Below are 22,822 nucleotides of genomic sequence, written 5' to 3' on the forward strand. Positions count from 1 at the left end.
ACATCACTCCTCAAGTTTAAATAGAGCGTAAAAAATGTTTATCCTTCATTCAAAATAACGGGGTTGGATGAAATAATAAGATGAAATACATTTCGTAACGTATCCTTTGAAGTCATCTATGCGTAAGCTTAATCGAAAATAGTAGTGACAACAATAAGCAAAGATGACACTGAACACATGCTTAGCATTTATCGTTCCTAGTCATCTTCCCAGCTGATACTGTGGAACAGTACAAGAAGTCTATGGCTAAAGTATTATCAAGACAAATACAAGTACACCAAAGAACCCATTTTACACTGTGCTTAAATCAGTGATTTACAAAACAGTTGACACTAATCCCTTTTGAATTGATATCAGCACCAGATGAATTTATCAACAAGTGACTAGCTGACAACACAACCACCAAATGCCTGTCCAACACTAGTTTATTTGATGCTCACAATTAAAAAAGACGTGGCAAATTATTTTTGATATACATTATATCCCTTCATCTTTCCATATGCTCTGTTCTTGTAAATGACAACAGGTTTATTATACGATGTGTTTTCAAGAATTTAAAATACTTCAAGTAGCTAGCAGGATTATTTTTTTCTCATGTAGAACGGGAATAACAACTTGGAAAGCTGTAAAACAATTTAAGCCAATCAGTTGACTAATTTGGAAAAATTCAGCACCCTGAAGAAGGGTCCCAAAAAAAGGGGGGAAAGGGAAAAAATCAATTGGCTGTCCTACCTTTTGGTTCATGTAATATAACCACATTCCACATGTACAATAGATCACTCAAGAAAATACTAGGCTAATCATATTACACTTTCCCTGCTTAAAGCACACTTTTTTTTGTATACTATAGGCCCCTTCCTTTTCTCTCTTTGAAAAATGATGACAAAAAGACAGGGTCTTGTTCAGCTTTCTCTAACTCTAAGCTGAATTAATTTTTTTATTTAAAAAAAAGAAAGGTTGGTAACATAGTCACTTTAATCCCTGAATAATAATAATACTAGTACGGTTATTCAAATTAAAAATAAATCCTGACATAAGCAACCTTATAAGTCTGAGTTCATTTCAAGTATTTCGTGCACATTAGTTTGACAAAGTAAAAAGAATGCAAGATACAAGATAAAAGGAAGGGATTCTGAATGACCCTTTCTATTCAACATCTTGGTCATCATCACAACTATCTTTGCTTGTTTTTATGAAGTTTTAAATTCTAAAATTAAAAATAGTACAAAAAACGTGGCGGGATTACTTTCTCACACAATCAACAACTATTTCAAGTATATAAAGTATACATCATCCACTTTTTTTTTTTCTATTCAAAAAGGTATTAGAAGGAAGGGAGTGAGAGGTGGGTGAGGTAAAGGTTGAAAAGAAGGGTTCGTTTGTGTTCCATTCTAGCCCCGTTTTCAAACATTACATAAATAAGCAAACCAATGAAATCAGGGTCCCAGCTTTTTCACAGGGTCTCATCAAGGGTAATTTTTTAATTATTTCGCCGACTTTATAGAAAGATAAAACCATTTTTTTTTCTTATTTTTTTTCCCCCTTCTTCTTTTTCCATTTATTATTCCAAAAATGACAAAAGATATCTTTAATATTATTGAAAAAGACTTTATACTTTCCAGACAGCAACTTGAACCTATCGTAAAAGGGTTTGATCAAGAGTATAAAATGGGGCTCAAGACTCCTTCCAAAGGCTTGGCTACCATGATTCCCTCATTTGTTACCAAGATGCCCAAGGGCAATGAGACCGGAACTTTTCTTTCCCTGGATATGGGTGGTACAAACTTACGTATTGCTGCTGTTGAGCTCAAGGGAGCTGGTAAAAGCACTGTTCATGAACTCAAGCGTTGTCCTTCCATAGAACTCAAGACAGGTGAAGGTGCAATGTTCTTTGACTGGATTGCAGATGCTGTTCGAGATCTCATCACTATTGAAGCTAAACACTTATTTACTCAAGACCAAGTGGAAGGTAAAGAAACTTTGGCTTTAGGTGTCTGTTGGAGTTTTCCTGTAGAGTAAAGTGTAAAAAAACAAAATAGCAAAGATCCCCCTTTTTTCTAAAAAAAACAACTATTTTTTTATAGTCAGACTGCTGTTGACCGTGGTACTATTCTTAGAATGGGAAAAGGATTTACATTAAAGAATACGGAAGGGAATGATCTTGCTGATATGTTTCATGAGGCTTTCAAAAGAAAGGTAAATCAAAAAGAACAAAAAAAGATGATGTGACTAATGTAACAGATGGAATAGAAACTGAATGTCAAGGTGACTGCTATATTAAATGATACAGTGGGTACATTGGTTGCTCATGCTTATACAAATCCTGAATGCCGTATTGGTCTCATCTTTGCTACTGGTATCAACGCAGCTTATCCTGAAAAAGTATCTGCTATCACTAAATTAGATCCAGAGGTCCGAAATAACTATACACCAACTACCGAAATGTTGATCAATACAGAAATTGACATTTTTGGTACAGAAGCCTATCTACCCCTCACTAAATATGATCTCGCACTCGATCTTTCACATAATCAGCCCAAATTTCAACTTTATGAAAAGATGCTATCAGGTGCCTACATGGGTGAACTCACACGGTTGATTGCTATGGACTTTATTGAGGCAGGCATCTTGTTTGGTGGTGAAATACCCAAGGGATTCAACCAACCTTGGTCCTTCCCAACCACTTACATGAGCGCATTAGAAAGCGATCAATCAGAAACAAAAGAGGTCGGACAAAGAATCCTAACCGAATTTCCTACCAGCGAGAAGCCCACTTTGGATGATATCAATACCCTCACACGTATCTGTCGCATTGTCGCTGCTCGTTCTGCTTCCTTGGTAGCTGTGGCCATCATTTCTTTATTGGAACAACAGGGTCTGTCGGATCATATGGTTGTGGGTATCAATGGATCAACTTATGAATTTTATCCTCATATGGATCAACGTGTAAGACAAGCTTTAGATGAATGGTTTGGAAAAGAAATAAGTAGCAAGATTATACTTGAAGTTGCTTCTGAAGGAGGTAGTGTGGGTGGTGCTTTGATTGCCATGTTGTGTGAATAAGCATAAAGACTATTATATATATATTTACATGCATACACAATTTTCTTTTTCATATATGAATACATTAAATATCAATTTTCACTTTGTTTGTTTATTATTATTGTTAAATAATCTTCTCGAGCTGGGAGAAGAAGGTGAAGACTTTGAGCCTTGAATCACATCAATGTCACCCGGATCAACCACACGCCATACTTTGATACATCCTCGATTGTCTGCAGTCACAATGATATGTCCTTCTTCGTTTGTCATATCACTCGCCGCCGAAAGCCTTCTTTGACTGTTGGATTTGACGAGATGTTGACGTGTCTTGGTGGGTGCAAAGATGGTTGAAGTAACTATATGAGTGTGTGCTTCAAAGTATTCTGCTTGGTTCTTTGTATTATTATGATTGTTATTCGATTCATCATCTCTTCTTTTTAACCATTTTGAAAGACCCGTATTGGATGAATGCATTGGAATCTGAAGCGTCATATCACTCAGTTTGGATTCTTCAATTGAATGAGAGGTGGACAGATTGGCTTGTTCAGTACGCCAAATGTAAACATGACAATCTTCTGATCCACAAATGATATAACGTGCATCGTCACTATAAAAAAGATCAGTTTTGCTTTATTTGTCAGTTGCAAAAAAGTACCTAAAAGTGGCTTTAATCTGTAAGCTTGTGTTTAATATGCCTTTATATTTAAACATGAGACTCTTGTCCTTCATATTAAACAATCTCACACGAGAATCATTGGTCGTAATCAAAATTTTTTCTTCTCCTGGTGGCATCCCAGGCATCACTTCGATTCCAGTCACCTTGGGTCCTCTTTTTTTATTCTTTTTGGCTCTGATTGATATCTGTGTGTTATATTTTAATCCTTGCGTTTCGAAAAAGTAGCAGTAACCGTCGTCTGAGCCTGCAATCACTGTCTTTCCATCCAGTGTAAATCCAACTGCTGTCACATGCTTAAATCCTGGTACTTCATTCCAAAATGCCACACGCTTTTCAGGAATATTCCATATCCTCACCCTTCCGTCCATTGAACCCGACAGAAAAAATCGATCGTCTTTGGGATGAAATTTGACTGATGTTACAAAGTTCAAGTGTTGAAATACACATAAACATACTTTTTGTGATACGTGCCATAATCTATTCTTTATTTAGATACAAAAAATAGTACTCAATACAGCATCTTACCTTACTGTATTGTCCATTGAACTTGAAAGTAAAAAGTCATTCTATTCATACTCTAAATAAGTCATTTTTTTTTTAAAAAAAAAAAAGTCTTTATTTACCTTGGACCATGTTACATCCAATATATCAGCTGTATGCCCTTGGTATTCTCTATAAGGTGTCTCTTCTAATAGTTGAGTTGAATTCTCTGTTATGTTTATTGATTTCCAAACAAATACAATGCAGCTCTGTCCTGCAGAAGCTAGATACTGCCCATTTTTATTAAATTTCAGGGCCCATATTGCACCATAAGGATGGTTAGGATTTAATTCTTCTGTTGGTTGTTCACAAGTGGAGATTGTTTGTGCGAGCATAATGCGTGAGAACTCTTGATTCTGTTTCTTGTATTTGGTTTTTGCCTACAAAAAAAAAGAGAAATACATCAGAGAATTGTGTATATAAAGGAAGCTATTTCATATATTTACTTTGATGTACTTGTTATTATTTAATATAGAAGAATTCACAGTTGATTGGTGTTCATCATCACTAGAGACAATACTATCATCGTCTTCTTCATCGTCTGTATATTCACCAGGATATTTGCCTGTAGTGGGCGCAATCTGTTTCTTCTTTAACCCAATTCGTTCGAAAAAGCTCTTTTTATGTTTTCTTTTTTTAATAATTCAGTTTCAAATTACATGAAAGCATTTTTTTTTTACCTGTTTGCTGCATTATCGTCATCGTCGTCTAAATAAGTATCATATACACTTTGCGTATCTATCAAGATGTAATAAATATATTAGAATTATAGAATTATATATGTACCTTTATTTTTTTGCTTTCCTTCTTCATTTGTACTCAAAGTCATTTCAGCTCTACTAATTGTAATATAAAAAAAACGTGTCCAAGAAATTAAAGTTCCTCTCTCTCCTCTAAATTGCATAATTTATCCTCATTTAGCAGTGACAAATTATTCCTCCGCTTTGAGCCCAGGAACAGCCTTGGTCTTCTCAAGTGAATATGCTGACCAGAAGTTTCTTTGCCTACAGTCTTTTTTTTTTCTGAACATAGCACAAGGCAGGTTCAGGAAATATCATAGATTGCTAGATTCAGTGCTATGCATTCACCATAAAATCCAAACATACTTTGGCCTTTCTCAACCTAAAGCCTGCTTATTATACTGTCGATTGTAATCTTCTTTGATAGTCTTTGCAGCCACATATTGGGTATGAGTATCTGGATATACACTAGCATCTTGAAAATAGAGCTAAACTAATTAAATTCATAAAACTTAGTACTGAAAGAGGTTTTTAAACCCTTATGTTTCCTTTGCCACCCAAACCTCTACTTTTTTTCATTCAGAGCTAATATATACCTACGCTGAGAGGGTTGAGAACAAATATAGATTTCACAAGGAAGAAAAATTGCATCAAGAATACAAGTAAATGTTGGTTTCAAATGATTCTTCTTAAAGTATGCCTTCGCGGGTCTGTATATACCAATCCCTCAGATAGATCATTTTGCATGAGTGAATTAACAGCCATAGGGTGTTAATGCATGCTATAGGTAAAAGAGAGGCGCATTCTGGATCAAGTTTCCTCGTGTGGACTTTGCTGTTTTATTAAAAGTCATCCAATTAAATCAGCACTATGTTTTACATATGTAACGCTTTATGTTCTCAAGATGATTAGATAGTTAGATTTATCAACCATAATCTACATACTCAGAAGCAGGCCGTAATTTAGAAAAATGGGATTTTTAAAATAGTTTTGTTTTAGTGACAGTTAAGAGTAAGAAAGAAAGAGAGAGTAGACACGTGTATTTATTCAGTAAAAATGAATATTTTTTTATGGTAGCCATGAGTATTAAAGAATAATAAAGAAAAAAGGATGAAGACTACAAAGATAATTATCCATTTGTTATAAAAGTTACTTATTTTTATCCGTAAGTACACCTTAGAAGATACCCAAATTGAAAGCAAAATTGTTGTTGTTGTTATAGTGTATAAAATAAATAATTTCAAAGTACCATTAACTGTAATATATAGTGTTTTTTATTTTGATAATGAGACTAATTGCTTTTCTGCTTACATTCGCATTTGTAGTCAATATAAAAGCTAATGCTCATATCTAACTCTTTCAAATACTAAAAAAGCATCTGCTTCCCAGTATGGGTTGAAATGATAAGATATCCTTGATGGACCTGTATATAATAACAAAATATAATGTACCAAATACATAATATATGGCTTTGAACATGAATAGAATGAGACCTTTAAGGATATTAAGTCGAAGAAAACTTCATGAACATTGTACAGTACAAACATTACTCAAGGTGTTACTAAAAGTATGAGGGTTTGGCAGCAATTAAAAAATCCCCCCTTTTTTTATTTTATTTTTTTCATTTGCATTGGATTTAAAAAATAATTTGCCTGGCCAAGACAAATTTTAAAAACTAGTCTGCTCCGCGACAGTTTTTGGTAAAAAAACTCCCACCATCTAGGCGTCCCTTTCAGGCAGGATGAAAACATTCTTTCTCCTCACCTTCAGCTGCAGCATCCAGTAATTCGAAAGGTTTTTGATCCACGAGCCAAACCAAAAACAAACCATAAACCAAGCCACAAAACAATACCATAAATCTGTTATAAAAATATAATATGTTTTATGACACAAACCTTGAGAGTAAGGTTAGTGGTTAGTGATTAGTTACAAGAGTAAAAAAGATCAGAATAGCAATCTTATTTATACTTTTCAGATATGGCATTGACTGCTTTTTTTAATTTCACAAGTGACGGTTGTTATGGGAAAGACATGTGATATTTTATGCTGTAGGTGGCATTTTTGGGTCAGTATGTCTTTCTAAGCTCATGTATACTTTTAAAGACGATAGACAGGGGAACATACTTTCCCCTTTTATCAAGCCACTTTACTAAAGGAATTTATTTATGTTAATATGCCGCTACATTTTTATTTTTCAACTTCAACAATCTCAGCTAGAAAGAAAATTCATTGTATTTGGTCAAGTGTTTTGACATAACAGTCTTTCTCAAAGCAAGAAAGATTGTTTATGATCGACATCTTACTTAAGCAAATCAATTAGCTTCATGGCCGATAGTATGAATTACAACGTAAAGGTTTTTTTTATTGTCAGGATAACCCATCATTTCAACCGCTTCCTTGTCAATTTTAAGTCCTTTTTTTAGAATGCTCAAATGTATTCCTCTGGCAGACTTGACAGCCATTTATTATAGAGCTATTTTGTTATTAATTCCAAACTCATCCATTTTCGTTTTATTTGGACTTTCAAAAAAAGAAAAACGAAAAAAAACATACACACATAAACATTTAAAACTGCTTTCTTGTTTACCAATAGTTTTCTTAATCCAATATTTTGGTTACCAGCGATAAGAGCAGAACGTAACTATTGCATAAAATGGTGTCTTTGATGGCTTCCTGAAGGTAAAGCCAGAGCTTGTCTTCTCCATCCAACTCAGACACTTAAAAAACATGAAATTCACTACTTCAACTTGCTTAGTTGGTTATAAATGCTTGGTACTATTGACAGATTCCTTATCCAAATCTTGCAGTTATCTCTTGGATCCTTTGCTGATAAACTATGTGTTTTATCTTATTTGAATTGGATCAATCTCATCCTATAGATGCTCGTACTAGACTCCCACATGGGCAGCTTCTCATGAGTTGTCTCATACAATGTTAGGCATGTTGCCATCTTCTACATTGTTTTCAGGAATAAATAGCGCATATAATTGTTGCCTTTTTATATTTATCGTACTATAAAATTCGTAAAAATACGACTTTACTTTCTGAAAATGGTGCATGTACTGTTCCACTGTCCTTTCTTACGCTTGATCTCGAAAAGAATTTTTTATTTTTTACTACTTTGGAATTGATCTGATCCAGGTGAACAGATGCTGTAAACATCATACGCTCAATTGGGCTTACCAGTAAATAATATTTGGATTTATGAGGAAATGTATGTATGTTAGACCTAATCTTTAAAGTTCAAATACATAATAATAACGTCAAGAAGTAGCGCAGTTCTGACGCTGTCGTGTCTATCATTGGTCAACGCTCCTTTGGTACGAACAAAGCTTTTGAAAAAGTAAAAGCAAACAAAAAGGGAAATCAATCTATATGAGCTCACAAGAAACTCTATAAAAACCGGTATCTTTTCAAAAGAGCCTACTGATTGACATAAATAAGGTAATGACTATTCAAATTGTTGGTAGGACACTTTGTAACTGTATTATGTTAATTGGTCATTTTTTTAAAATTATATTTAGGTAGTCGCATCGATTTTACGTAATTTCTGTTGTTGAAAGAAAGCTGGGCATGATATTCAAGTTTGCCCACGTTAAGTACCTATATTTTTGAGCGAAGTTTACTTTATTTTTCTCTCTTGTAAATCGATCATTGCCCTAACTTGGTTGATACTAAAGTGATAGTAAATATGGAAAACATATGCAATGCATTAGCACTCGGCTTATTTAATTTCAAAGCGTGTACCTATTCAATCAAGAAGTGCCAAAAATATTTAAAATTAAAATTATAAATATGTGTATCTCAAACCAATTACATTTCTTATTCTGTATGTAAATTAGAAAAAGCACCTATTGTTGTGCAGTATTGTAAACCTTTTTGTCAAATCTGCTTTTAAATTATGCCAAATAAGCGGTAATCTAGTAGAGAACGATAGTGACCGCTCTTTATGACATATGTGACTTTTTTTATAAGCGCTCCTTTTGATTTTCACGCTTAAAAACAAAACAAATTTTCTTTTTCTTTTTTCTTTCTTCTTTCTAGATATCGATGTCACCGCAAGGATATAGCTCACCCACAGGCTCAAACAGAACTATCAGTTCATTCTTTAGCCCTGTTGAAAAGAAGAAGATGGTGCCTGTTAAAAATATTTTGAAAAGCAATCAAGACAGGTCCTTTTCTAGTCCTACCAGTGGACCTTTTTCTCTATCAATTGCAAATCCATTTAAAAAGCAGCAACACGAATCAAGTACAAAGACAGAAGAAGAAAGTACAAGAGTTTTGAGAAAGAGAAAGATGCCTAGTAAACGTGTTATCCACTTTTCATCCGATGAAGAAGAGGAGCCGACGGCAACAAGTGTATCTGCAAAGGAAGAAGAAGAAGCACCAAGAAAGAAACGCAGTCGAATCATTCAAATATCGGATGATGAAGGCAGTGATGACGACGACTTTGTAGACGAAAATGAAAAACAAAATGAACGATTAGAGGGAAACAATAGAGAAGCCAATGTTCAAAAGATGGCCAAGCTTTATCCCAACATACCCGTACACGATATAGAAGAAAGCTACAAAGAAAATGGATACAATATGGTCAAAACCGTTATGGAGTTAGCAACCTTTGATGGAACAAGAAAGAGAAAGACAGAGGATGTGGTAGATATGGACATGAGGGGACGTGCAATCATTGAGAAATCCAACAAGGACGAAGATTTATTGCGATTCTTTAATCATGCATCATCACAAGATATTCAAGATACCACTGGCTGCAAACCTCAGATTGCAGACAAGATCACACAAGAACTTCGACCGTTTGAGAGTGTGGATGACCTGCACGATAAATTGAAGCGAGAAAAGGGCATGAGCGTAAAGTTTATGAATGCTTATTTTGAAATGAATCAAGGTTATTTTGCAGTGGATCAAATCATCAAGGAGATTGAGCAGACAGGTGCTAGTTTACGCAAGATTTTATCGATCTGGAAAGGGCTCGAAAGTACCGAAAGTAGTCGTGCGGCGACACCCGTGGAAGGTGAGGTGGATGAAAAGGCCGGGCTTCATATGACAGATATCCAGATTGCCAATGTAGACACATCTAGCCCTCAATACAAAGATGCCATCAAGGGTTTCTTGACAGAACAACCCGATATTATCAGCAAGGAAATGAAATTGAAAGATTATCAATTGCTAGGCATCAACTGGATGCTTTTACTATACCGCAAGAATATCTCTGGTATTTTGGCTGATGAAATGGGATTAGGCAAAACAGCACAGGTGATTAGCTTTCTGGGAAGGCTTTATGAACTTGGTGAGCGTGGACCCCACTTGATCATTGTTCCTGCGTCTACCATTGAAAACTGGTTGCGTGAATTTGAACGATTTTGTCCTACCTTGATTGTCAAAATCTACCACGGCACACAGCAAGAAAGAGCAGAACAGCGGTATGAGCTGGACCCAGAAAATGAAGAGTATAATGTGATAGTGACGACTTACAATGTGGCTACAGGTGCTGCAGAGGACAGAAGCTTTTTGAAACACTTGGCATGTCGGTCAATTATCCTTGATGAAGGCCATATGGTGAAAAATTGTACGAGTGCAAGATACAAACATCTCATGAAAATCAAGGCACCCTTTCGATTGTTGTTGACTGGTACACCGCTTCAGAATAATCTTCAAGAACTCGTGTCACTCTTGACATTTATTATGCCCAAGACATTTACAGAGTATGAAGAAGAGATTCGCTCTATATTCAAGATTAGAACAACCTATTCAGGCACAACTGAAAAGAACAAAAAGAATGGAGCAAGAGAGTTGGAAACGTCCGTACAGATGCTATCACAAAAGAGAATTGCAAGAGCCAAGCAAATGATGACACCTTTTGTATTACGAAGAAGAAAGGCAGACGTGTTGAAGGATTTACCGCAAAAGTTTCATGAGATTAAAGAATGTGACATGACAGAGACTCAATTGGCGGTATATAATAATATTATCAGTCAAACAAAGAAATCATACGAAGGAACGAATGATATGGAGGCACAATTTGAAAACATGTCAAATATCGTGATTCATTTAAGAAAGGCAGCAGATCATCCATTGTTGTTTAGACACTTGTACACGGATGAACTATTAAGAAAGATGACAAAGGATATAATGAAAGACGTGAAATATTGGGATTCAAATGAAGACTATGTCTATGAAGACATGACCGTGATGTCTGATTTTGAATTGAATCGCTTGTGTAAAGAAAACAAGGTAAGCCTACTTGTCATAAAGATGAATGTGCCTGCTAATGATTCGTGTCATAGACAATAAATAAATATCAATTAAAGAATGACGAGTGGATGAATTCTGGAAAGGTTAATGCACTAAAAGGAATCTTGCCAGAAAAAATAAAGAATGGCGAGAAAGTACTCATCTTTTCACAATTCACAAAGATGTTGGATATACTTGAAATGGTGATGGGTACCCTTGGCATAAAATATTTACGATTGGATGGTGAAACTAAAGTGATGGAAAGGCAGTCGATGATTGATGAATTCAACCAAGATGAGTCAATCTCTGTATTTTTATTGAGTACGAAGGCAGGTGGATTTGGTATCAACTTGACCTCTGCCAATGTAGTCATACTTTATGATTTAGATTTTAACCCACAAAATGATAGACAAGCAGAGGATAGAGCTCACCGTAAGTTCATGAATTGGATGGTGAATGAATGCTAACGAATTGTGTAGGCGTGGGACAAACAAAAGATGTGACAGTGATCAAGCTGATTTGTAAAGATTCTATAGAAGAAAATATATTAAAGATGACAGAAGTCAAATTAAAATTAGATAAAAGTATTAGCAGTGAAGAGTATGTGGAGATGGACAAAGAAGAACAAAAACAAAGTTTACGTGCCATGTTGAAAGAAAGTTTACTTTTATCAGAAAAAAAGTCGAATAAAGTTTAATTATACAAGAAAATATACAAATATACATAAAAGGCCCAAGAACTACTCAATATCAACCATTGGATCATCCTTTTGCTGTCTTAATTTTCTTCTCTTTTTACGATTATTTGCACATGTTTTAAGAGCAGATTTCATTTCAACCATAGTAAATGGTTTACTAATAAAATCGTTCATACCAGCATCAATACATATTTGTCTATCTTCTCTTGATGCTGATGCTGTTAGTGCAATGATATAGACGTCAATACAATTCAGTAATTTATATTCATTATTATTAGGTTGCTCTTGTTGGCCTGTTCTTTCCTTTATAATTTCTCTAGTCACTTCTAATCCATCCATCTCTGGCATATACAAGTCCATCTGTTAATTTGTTAGCATCTTGTATAACAACAAAGAGCGATAACTTACAAATATCACATCAAATACACTTGTTTTCATTAAATTCAATACTTCTTTACCATTATTAGCAATAGCCACATCAATATAACCTAATCTCTTTAAAATACTAATAGCAATCTTTTGATTTACTATTCCCAGAATAATTTAGAAAAAAAAAAAAGGCTATTGAATGTTTATAGATATTAGAGAACCTACATATATTATCTTCTGCAAGTAGTATTCTTAATGGATGTGATTTAGCTAAATTTTCTTCCTTATTTCCTTGTGGTTTTCGATTGTAATGCTGCTTGGATATCACGACTCGAGAATTTTTTGTGGCTGGTGCCAATAAGTCATTAAACATCTTTCGATTCGTGGTATTTCTTTCAAGATTGGTATCTAAAGGTTGAGTATCTTCTGCCATTGGAGAATAAGGTGATTCATCTTGTTGTTGTCTAAATAAGTCACTATTAAATAATTGATTTGGTATTGTTGTTCGAGGTAATGTTGGGCGTTGCTGTTGTTGCTGTTGTTGCTGTTGTTGTTGCTGTTGAGAATGAGGAAGATGAGAAAGAGGTGAGGTAGTAGTTGCAAGAGTTTCATGGTTTGGAAAAAAATTACTGGTGGTAACATTATTGATTGTTGATTGAGTAGTAGTAGTAATAGTAGTATTATTAGTAGTAGTTATAGGAGGAGGAGTGGTGGTAGAAGCAATAGTAGTAATAGTATTATTATTAATAGTTGTAATATTATTGTTATTGCTATTAGGTGAACTGGTAGTGTTGTAGTTATAAGAAGATGAAGAAGGTAGTGGAGATACAACATCATTTCCTAAAGCAGAGTGAACACTATTACTACTATCAGAGATAGTTGAAGAAGGTGAAGAAGGTGAATTAATAAAATAGTGTGGTGTAGCATTACTATCACTACTATAATGTCTTCCTCTATGTGCAACTGTCATTGGTAGAGTAAGTGCAAATCGACTTCCAACACCTTCTTCTGATTCAACCCAGACACAACCACCCATTCTATTAACCAAAGTACTAGAAATAGCTAAACCTAATCCAGTACCACCATATCTTCTTGCGGTAGAAATATCAATTTGAGAGAAAGACTTGAATAATTTAGGTAATCTATCTGCTGGTATACCAATACCAGTATCTGTGACTGATGCTTCCAAAACAGTTCTTTCATTAAAGTAATCCACGTCTTCATCAGGATGATTACTTCCATTGGGTGATTTATTGGTATTGCCTCCATCCTTTTTTTCTTGCATTGCACGAGTCCAAATAGTTTCAATCTTTGCATCATACCGCTCTTTGAATGTCATACATTTTTGTTCTCCGACTGAATTCTGCTGCTGTTGTTGTTGTTGTTGTTGAGATGATAGAGGAGTACGGGGGGTAGGTAAAGATCTCTTGACACGTACATAGATACCACCTTCTTTTGTAAACTATGATTAAATTAGTCACCTTATTTAATAATACAAAAATACAAACCTTGACTGCATTGGATAATAAATTCAAAATGATTTGAGTTAATCTCATCGTGTCTCCTAGGAAATAATCAGGTACATCAGGATCCACTCTCCAAATGATAGGTAATACTGTCTTTCCCTTTTTATTCGTCAATGGCTTTATTGTTCCATTACTCTCTAATTGTTGTATAAGCTGTGGTAGCGGAATATTATCATCTTTATCAGGCGGACATTCTAATACATGAACAAATTTATTTTGTTGATTCATCGATGCTTGGTGTCTAGCCATACTTAATGTGTCTGTTATAGTATTAGTATTTAAACAACTGTTGATTGACGTTTGATCTAGTTTACCTTTTAAGCACTTTCTTACGCTAAATCTTCTACTTTCCAATTTAAATTTTGGATCATGATTTAACTTGGAAATATCCAAAATGTCATTTACAATCTATTTACTCTTATTAATTAAAATAATAACAATAATAATAATAAATTAATTACAGTAAGAATATGATTTCCACTTGTTTGAATTAATTCTAAATGCTCAACTTGTTCATAATTTAAATTAATTCTTTCTTGTAATAATAAATCAGTTAAAGCGATCACTGCATTCATTGGTGTTCTATGTTTATAGTAAGTACATAAAATCTACTGTATATAAAAATAGAAAAAAAAAAAAAAAAAAGTACCTAATTTCATGACTCATGTCTGCTAAAAATTTTAATTTATTTTCTGCATCCAACACTGCAATATCTCTTGCAATCATCAACTGCTCTTCTTTTCTTAGTTGATTCATTTCATTCACGCATCTCTTTTCAATCGTGTATAAAATATTTTCTACTTCTGTTGTATCATTATCACTCATAACGCATAATAAACTTTTTTGTTCGCTTTTTTCATTTTCCAATCGAATGCCAATAAATTGTTCAAATCCTGGATAGATTATGTCATCATCCATTCTATCATTTATACGTGTCACCATCTTTTCATTCAATAATGTCTTTACATAAGGTGATGACATGTCTAATGAACATAATGGAATAATACTATTCGGTCTCCTATAATAATTATTAAATAACAGTATTTTACGCTAATAAATAGATATTACATGTTGCTATTTTCTTGTAACTTGGTTGAATAAATAGAACGAATCAATAAAAAATGATCTCCAATATCATTCACTGTTGGTTCACTATTGTTTCGGGATATAACATTATATTTTCCTTGTACTTGACTATAAATAGTTGACAACTGTTTATACTCTTCTGGTGTCAGTAATTGTAAGAGTACACAAGTATGAGCTTCAGCTTGAATGACCAATTCTTTTGAAAGACAATCCAAAAATTGAAGTCCACAATAAGGAAAGGTGGACTGGAAGATGGCTTCTTTCATATTCTTCTTATTCATTTCTTCACTGTCTGATAAACTCATCTCCTTTTTTCTGAAAATAATAAAAGAAGAGAAAGGTATAAAAAAAGAGATAGAGAGAGAAAAAGGGAAAAAAAGCAACAAAAAAAAAAAAATTGTATATTTCCCTATTATTTCTGAATTCTGTTGCGTTTTTTTTTCTTCTTTTTCGTGTCCCTACTGGATAAATTCTGTCGAAATCGATGACGTAATATATAAATATACTAACTCCGAGCAGTGAATATTTCAATAGCAGAAAACCTGTGATTAAAAAAAAAAAAGGTACACATTTTATTTTTATTGTTTTCTTTTACAATTACTACATAGTTCAATCGTTCTGAAGTTTGAGTACTTTCAAGATTAAATATTTGAATAAAAACATGACGATATATTGACAAAGAATCTTTAAAAAAAGCTTTGTAACTAAAAAATAATTAATATAGCTTATTTTTTCACTAAAAAAATAGACAAAAGGAGAATACACAACGTCATTTAATAGATCCTCAAATGTAGTATTAAACTTTATTTTATTTACTTTTTATAAATAAATAAATAAAAAAGGGTGAACAGGAGTTATACATTTTTCTATTCATCTTTTTGCAAATCCATCTCTTTTATTTTCCTACTAGCGATCAGTTTGTTCACCTACACATATGCACAATATGAATAAATATCCTAATAAAAATACATCTTTTTTATTTCAAGCGCTTGCTTTTTTTTTTAATCATTCTTAGGCTCTAATAATTTTTGCTCATGAAGATCCATAGCCCACATAGCAGCACTACAAAGATTTGTTAGAAAAGAAAGATTCGATAGGTATTTTCTTACCCCATTTGGTTAGTATACATGAACACATAACCAGCAAACGGTATCATCTCAAGCACAGTAGCCATCAGTCCAAATCGGTAATATTGCCAAAATCTGGCATCAATCCTTCGATGAATCTGAGCCTTGGACCAATGATAGAGATTAAAGTACCGTTTATGTGCTTCACCTGTTCTAAAAAGAGCTTGGATACCAATAAACGTAGCGGGACCAATAACGGGTACAATATTAAGAGGTAGCGTCAAAATAAATATTGTAGGTCTCAAAAGGAAACTTGACCAAGAATCCTCAAGTTGAGCGGCGACAATGGCAACACTTCGAGGTGAAAGAAAGGCATGATCTCGCAAATCATCTGTATTGTGAGCTGGACCACCTACCTTTTCAGATATCCCAGCTGTATTTTCAGAGGACGGTAATCTGCCTCTTTCGCGTAAGATAGAGTCAAACAGGCGGTCCTGTATTGATCCAACAAAGTAAAGACCTAGTTGTATAGTCAGTGTGGCTACTTCGACTGAACATAAAACAGCCGCTGTGGCAGTGGCCACGGTCGAAGCAAAAGAGGCGCTTGTCTTTGGCTCGAGCATATGTTGATATATTTTGTTCAACAGGTTTTGTTGAGGACCGTAGCCGTATCTGAGTAGTGGAATAATAGTAACTGTACTTGTAGCAATCACTTTAAGTATAGACACCAATATAGGACCAGCATATTTTCCTGGATGATGTAAAAGATGAAATAGACCACGAACTGGATAGAGGGCTGTCCGAATATCTTCCACTCTTCCTTTTGATATATCTAGTTTTATCATGGGTATTATTATGCAGAAAAAAAGGGAAAAAAAAAACTTTAAATGATGATGAACAGTATGAATTTAAAAGAAGTGACTGTCTTTTACTGTGTTCACATTTTCTGCATCTCAAAAAATAAAAGCGTCTTTTTTCTCTTCAAAACACACGCACGCACATTCAAAAACACGCAAAATAAGGAACTCAACTTCCCATTCTGACGATCAGGCAACAGTTTTTATAATGACTTTAAAAAGAGGGGATTTCGATAATTTTTGCACAACAAATATAGAAGGCGTGTCGATGAAAATAAAACCTTTTCGGCAGTGTATGTTCATGTTGGACGAACTATTGTCTTGCTTTGAATGTATCGAGTTCATTGAGCCAGTGCCAGAGACAGCAACCGTGTACCTTCAAGAAATAAAGCAACCTATGGATTTTATAACTCTGGAAGAAAACTTGCTCAATAACAAATATAAAACATACCAAGACTTTCGTCAAGATCTTGAACTTATTTGGACAAACGCAACCACTTTTCATCGCGATTTTGATTTGATTTATAAGCAGGCTGTGGCGTTAAAGGATAGGTTTCTTACACTGGAATCCTATCTGTTTAGTGGAGCAAAGTAAGTGATTGGGAGCGCTTTGGGAGTGGTGTTATTTTATGCTGATAATATTTGTACAGACCAAAATTCTTATCTACTCCAATGGCAGATAAAGATTCAATGCTTTTTCAACCAGTTGCAGAAGAAAAGTTTAGCATGTTTCGGTTACCTATGTACAGAGAAATCGCTCCACACCGTAAAAGGTATGAATAATAAAAAATAAGGGGGGTGGGTTAAGGTGGTCTAACACGATATATGTTCAACCAGTAATCTGTATTTCATTCAACCCATCCCACAAGATAATGTATCATCAAGAAAAATCAGAGGATATAGTAATGTGCTCAGCTTGTTCAATCATCTCAATCATTCTTTCTTTAAGCGAATCAAAAACCCACATCAAACACTACCACTGTCTCGATTTTACATTACGAAACCATCAGAATTGCTTGCAGAAGGAATAAAAGATCAAGAGGGCTCAATTGTTATACTTCTCAATGTTCAAGTCGAACCTTTGAATTCTGGCCCAGATAGCTTGTCTAAATTCTCTGCAACAGTAGCAATTGTGGAGCCTATGAGCGAAGTACACTTGTTTGATGAAAAGCTGACTCTGGAAACTGAAAAATATGACCATGCTCCTGCTGCATGGACCAAGTTCCATGTTGTCAGAATCGTGGAAAATGTGCAAGCCGTGGTCAATTCTGAGATTGATAGACTCTTTTTACGTGGATACTATAGAACGTATCGCATGTCTGTCAATGATACAGATACGAAAAGGACAGGTAATCTGGAGCTTTATAAAATGTTTACTAGAGCTCTTCTGGAACCGCTCTCAAACCATACACCATCATCAGTAAGCAGCATAATACCCGAAGGCTCTAATAAGAATACTACTACTATAACAAATAATGAGCCTAGTAAAGCGATATCTGCTACTACTCCTGCTTTGGATGATCAAAAAGAAACGAATAACTCGTCATCAACTATACCTCTTCCTCCTTCAGCAATACTAAAAGATCTACCACCATCTTCTTATTCAGAAAAACCTGTTACTATAAATAATTCGCCTCCAGCATTTGATAACGCTTTAGCTAGCAATGAACACATTTTAAAGTCAAATAAGTCACCAGAGCGTCAGACAAATCCTCAGTTACCTGACAATCCATCACCATTAACAATTCGTTTGCCCACCAAAAGGAAGTCTTCTGACAGCGATCAACCCAAAGATGCCAAGAGGCGATTCGAGACACCTCAAGATACCCCTATAAAGCAGCAACAAGGTTCGCAGGATTTACACACTTCAACACACATCGCTAGCCGAACTGGAAACCCTTATCATTTTTATCCAGGTCCACCAGTGCCTAGGAACCATCCTTCTGCTGAGTATATTTGGAGCAATGGGGCAGCGTTGGTAAGGCCACCTCCAAGCTATGCACATGGTGCTCCATTCTATAATACTGCTAGTACCTCTACTTTTCAAAACACAACTGTATCACCATCCAAGCATGTCAATACTTCTATTAACTGTGTGAATCAAAGCACTCCTGGACCAAAGACTCCTATTGCCACCAGTGCTCCATATACAGATCAGCAACCATTCATAAATCGACAGCTATCCATGGAACAACTACAGCAGTTTACTCATCAGCAACTGCAAATGGGCCAGCAGCCGTTTAACAATCAGCAACCACGAATAGGCCAACCAGTATTCACTAATCCACAATCACAGACAGGACAGCAACAATTCATTCATCAGCAACAGCCACAGGCAGGACAGCAGCAACCATTGCCTGTTACAGGCGAACATCCACTTACAGGTCAACTGTTACATTCTATTCAAAAGCTACTCACAAGTCAGCAACCATTGCCAGGACAACTTGTGCATGCTCTTCAGCAGTTACTCGTAAGTCAACAGCCAATCAATTCCCAGTTACTACAAGCTATCCAACAGTTGTTTTCAAAACAACAACAGCTACTTACGAACCAACAAACACAAACAGGCCAACAGACACAGGCCAGTCACTCCTCTCTTACTGATCAGGAAATATTTGCTATTCAAAAAATGCTTTCGGGTCAACAGCCATCTGCGGGTCAGCAAGCATCCAATCTTCATAAACTATTCTCAGGCCAACAGCCACACATAGATCGACAACCATACTCGGAGCAACAATCACATGTAGACAGGAGACCTCATGAAGGCCGATCGCCGTATGAAAGTCGACAGCCATCATTAGATCGTCGGCCTTATACTGATCAACGACCTTATATTGACCGCCGCTCCCACGTAGAACGACAGCCTCATACAAACCATGGACCTTACACTAGTCGACAGCCGTATCCAGATCGTCGACCTTCTTCAGAGAGGCAGTCGTACGCAGGTCGGCAGTCCTATGCTGACCGACAGCCATCCACAGGTCGGCAGATAGACCAAAGGTTATACGCAGAGCGACAGCCAAAAACAGACCAACAGCCAAAAACAGACCAACAGCCAAAAACAGACCAACAGCCAAAAACAGACCAACAGCCAAAAACAGACCAACAGCCAAAAACAGACCAGCATACAGTACAACAGCTACCAACTCATCCAGTAGCAACGAGCAGTAACCAGCACCTTCCGCCAAAGGAAGAAATGAAACAGCCTCAATACCCTATTCGATACCCTCCCAAACAAGAAAGCACGGTTTACGATAAGCTCTTGGCAGCAGCGTCAAGACAAGACAAGTCCGCCAAGAAACAAGAAAACGTCAACGATAATTTAGAAGATGCTTTGACCCATGCATTAGTTCAACAACTGTCTAAAGAAAAGGTACAGCCTGAAAACCAACAAGGCGTAGTGGCAAATGTTCCGATAGCAACAAAGTTGGATAACCAGCCTATATCGTCCTCTGATGAAAAAATAATACAAAAACAAGAAGAGGATGTGGCAAAAGAACAATTGCAGGCTCAATCTCCGTTGCATCCACTAGCGCAACCATCAGAACAGCCACTAACGCAACCTGCAGCGCAACCTACAGTGCAATCTCAAACACAAACATTTACAGAGCCAGCAATAAAGCCACCAATAACGGGCTTGCCAAGTGAGAAAAAGGATAGAGAAGTTAACGTAGCAGACGATAAACTAGTGGACAAAGTGATGACATTACCTATTCCCAAAGATACGTATCAGAAAATAATACATCCCACTCCAGAATTAAGCATAGCCCAACAAGTGGAGCTCTATGAAAACCGGAGCAAATTTCTTTTTCATGAGCTGCTAGAATGCAAGTGTTGACATATAAATAGCTGAACTAATAAACTAACTGTTTCTATAGATTCAAGAAAGAAATCTGTGCCTGTAGAAAATATAAGCAACTATAATTTTGACATCAAATCATCTCCTAATGCCGAAGGCTATTTTAAACAAGTTTATTTTCTACGTGACAACAAGAACAAAGTGGTCCAGACCTTCAGAAGAATGACAACAGCACAAAGAGTGACAGAGATTGCAAGTCTTTTAAAATTGAAAAATATGCCACACATCGGACAAATCACAGAGGTGATTGAAGAGAAAGGTGAAATCATTGGACTCTCAATGGTAAGGTACCAGAAGACACTTAAGCAGTACACCCACGCGCACTCGCACCATCGATTGACGGCACATCAAAAGATGGATTTAGTGATTCAGCTGCTCGAGTGTATGAAGACCATCCATGATCATGGACTCGCTCATCGAGATCTATCTGAGGTTAATTTCATGGTAAACGAGACGGAAGAAAAGCTACCAGACGGGAGTAGCAAGGCTGAGGTATATTTGATTGATTTTGGTAAATCGACCTTTGTCTTTCCCAGTGATGTATGTCGATGGTGGATTCAGCTTCCGCCAGGCGAGACTGAATGTAGTGATATTGTGCCCACAACAAAAGAAGAACTTGTAGAGTGGTGTGAGCAGTTACCTTGGATGCGTGCCAAACCGGATCACGGCTACAGATTATATAGGTCAATTCAGACAATGCCCAGGAGCCGGGTGGACACACAAGAATTACAGTGGTTGATCAATCCCTTGGCAGAGGATATGTATTCGATTGGGACTATTATCTGGAAAATGTTCTCAGAGACTGAGCCCTGGTATGGTATCCTCGAGACAGATCTTAGAAGCCTCAGGGATATTGTGGGCGATGATTATAATATCGAAAAGGCACTTGAACGAGAGGTGCCAGGAAAGCTGAGTAAGCAATTGCTGCTGTATACCTTAAAAGTGGCTCCCCAAGAACGAAAGACAGCAGAAGAAATATTAGAATGGATTCAAGATCCAGAGACTAAGACAAGTCTCGTCGAAGAGTGGCAAATGTATGCACCAGTTGACCGACAAAAACGGCATGCAAAGAGGTTTGAAGACGAAACATCAAATGATGTTGCAATACGAAAACAAAAGCCAGGACGCATTCAACGTTAAAAACAGTTCATTGTTTTGTACATAGTTTTGTTTATAGAAATTAGAAATAATAAAATCCGCTCCTGTTATTGGAGAAAGGCACTTTTTTAAATGGGTAAAACAGAAGCAGCTCTCCTTCCAATATATGAAGTACCATATCTCAATGTGGCTACACCTCCTGGAATATAAGAACCAACGTACCTAATATATAAAGGTTTAAAATAAGCCTATTTGAATTTATCTCTTTTTATACCAAATTAAAGCGATAATTTGAAGTGCTGAGAATATAATGATCAATATCAAATTACGAGCCTATTACATACATCGATCAAAATTACGGTATACACATAACATAGATAACTTACACCTAATGCAGCATACAAAGTCAATACCATTGAACCTACATAAGACGCAGTAAATGGCAATCTTTCGGTTGACATCATGTGTTTGATGTGAGACCACGGACCGCGTAATAATGCCACACTCACTAATATTAAAACACTACCGACTTTTATAAAGAATGTCAGCATGCACACGTATCCATATCCATTCGCTTACGTGTAAATGTAGCTGCAAATTTTCCAAGGAATAAAGGTAAAAAGAAAAAGGACTGTTACAGATAAGTAAAAGATGCCCTTTTTTTGTATGACTTGATATTTACCAAGCAAAAACAGCCAATACCCAATGCCAAGCAAAGTGCAAATGCCATCACTCTCTATTCAAATGTTATAATCAGCTACAACTGACATGTTCTTTTTCTAACCTCCAACCGAGACAACTGATACCAGGGTTCTTCTTCCTCTTCTTCTATATTTGTACCAATAGGTATATAACCTTGAACTGTACTTGATACATTTGAAAAAGTATTCGAAGCAGATTCACGCAAAGATTGGAATGCTGATTTTGACGCATTGGTATTTGTTGGTAAAGATATTGTGTTTCCTCTTGACAATTGAAAGTTACGAAGTGAACTTTTAAAAGAACTTTCAGTTTGAGAC

General features: G+C 35.8%; 7 protein-coding genes across 7 annotated transcripts; 3 read left to right on the plus strand and 4 right to left on the minus strand.

The window, feature by feature from the left end:
* Window positions 1-1,572: 1,572 nt before the first annotated feature.
* Window positions 1,573-3,063, plus strand: RO3G_03473 (uncharacterized protein; the record flags this gene model as incomplete). The annotated part of the gene is made up of 3 exons (XM_067658063.1): window positions 1,573-2,015; window positions 2,085-2,196; window positions 2,251-3,063. The coding sequence occupies 3 exons, from the start codon at window positions 1,573-1,575 to the stop codon at window positions 3,061-3,063; spliced, it is 1,368 nt and encodes a 455-aa protein (XP_067514164.1).
* Window positions 3,064-4,239: 1,176 nt separating this feature from the next.
* RO3G_03474 (uncharacterized protein) lies at window positions 4,240-5,087 on the minus strand (the record flags this gene model as incomplete). The annotated part of the gene is made up of 5 exons (XM_067658064.1): window positions 4,240-4,284; window positions 4,342-4,638; window positions 4,705-4,888; window positions 4,939-4,966; window positions 5,045-5,087. 5 exons carry the CDS (start codon window positions 5,085-5,087, stop codon window positions 4,240-4,242), a joined length of 597 nt encoding a protein of 198 aa, XP_067514165.1.
* A 2,223-nt stretch (window positions 5,088-7,310) lies between these two features.
* On the minus strand, window positions 7,311-7,460 carry RO3G_03475 (uncharacterized protein; the record flags this gene model as incomplete). The annotated part of the gene is made up of 1 exon (XM_067658065.1): window positions 7,311-7,460. One exon carries the CDS (start codon window positions 7,458-7,460, stop codon window positions 7,311-7,313), a length of 150 nt encoding a protein of 49 aa, XP_067514166.1.
* Window positions 7,461-9,048: 1,588 nt separating this feature from the next.
* Window positions 9,049-11,304, plus strand: RO3G_03476 (uncharacterized protein; the record flags this gene model as incomplete). The annotated part of the gene is made up of 2 exons (XM_067658066.1): window positions 9,049-10,965; window positions 11,266-11,304. 2 exons carry the CDS (start codon window positions 9,049-9,051, stop codon window positions 11,302-11,304), a joined length of 1,956 nt encoding a protein of 651 aa, XP_067514167.1.
* A 378-nt stretch (window positions 11,305-11,682) lies between these two features.
* On the minus strand, window positions 11,683-14,085 carry RO3G_03477 (uncharacterized protein; the record flags this gene model as incomplete). Its single annotated transcript, XM_067658067.1, has 5 exons — window positions 11,683-11,774; window positions 12,400-12,468; window positions 12,536-13,772; window positions 13,819-13,904; window positions 13,971-14,085. 5 exons carry the CDS (start codon window positions 14,083-14,085, stop codon window positions 11,683-11,685), a joined length of 1,599 nt encoding a protein of 532 aa, XP_067514168.1.
* Window positions 14,086-15,923: 1,838 nt separating this feature from the next.
* RO3G_03478 (uncharacterized protein) lies at window positions 15,924-16,834 on the minus strand (the record flags this gene model as incomplete). Its single annotated transcript, XM_067658068.1, has 2 exons — window positions 15,924-15,984; window positions 16,032-16,834. 2 exons carry the CDS (start codon window positions 16,832-16,834, stop codon window positions 15,924-15,926), a joined length of 864 nt encoding a protein of 287 aa, XP_067514169.1.
* Window positions 16,835-17,987: 1,153 nt separating this feature from the next.
* On the plus strand, window positions 17,988-21,845 carry RO3G_03479 (uncharacterized protein; the record flags this gene model as incomplete). The annotated part of the gene is made up of 2 exons (XM_067658069.1): window positions 17,988-20,490; window positions 20,725-21,845. 2 exons carry the CDS (start codon window positions 17,988-17,990, stop codon window positions 21,843-21,845), a joined length of 3,624 nt encoding a protein of 1,207 aa, XP_067514170.1.
* Window positions 21,846-22,822: the final 977 nt, after the last annotated feature.

Source organism: Rhizopus delemar, genomic scaffold (genome assembly GCF_000149305.1).
Source record: "Rhizopus delemar RA 99-880 supercont3.2 genomic scaffold, whole genome shotgun sequence".
Lineage (NCBI taxonomy): Eukaryota > Fungi > Mucoromycota > Mucoromycetes > Mucorales > Rhizopodaceae > Rhizopus > Rhizopus delemar.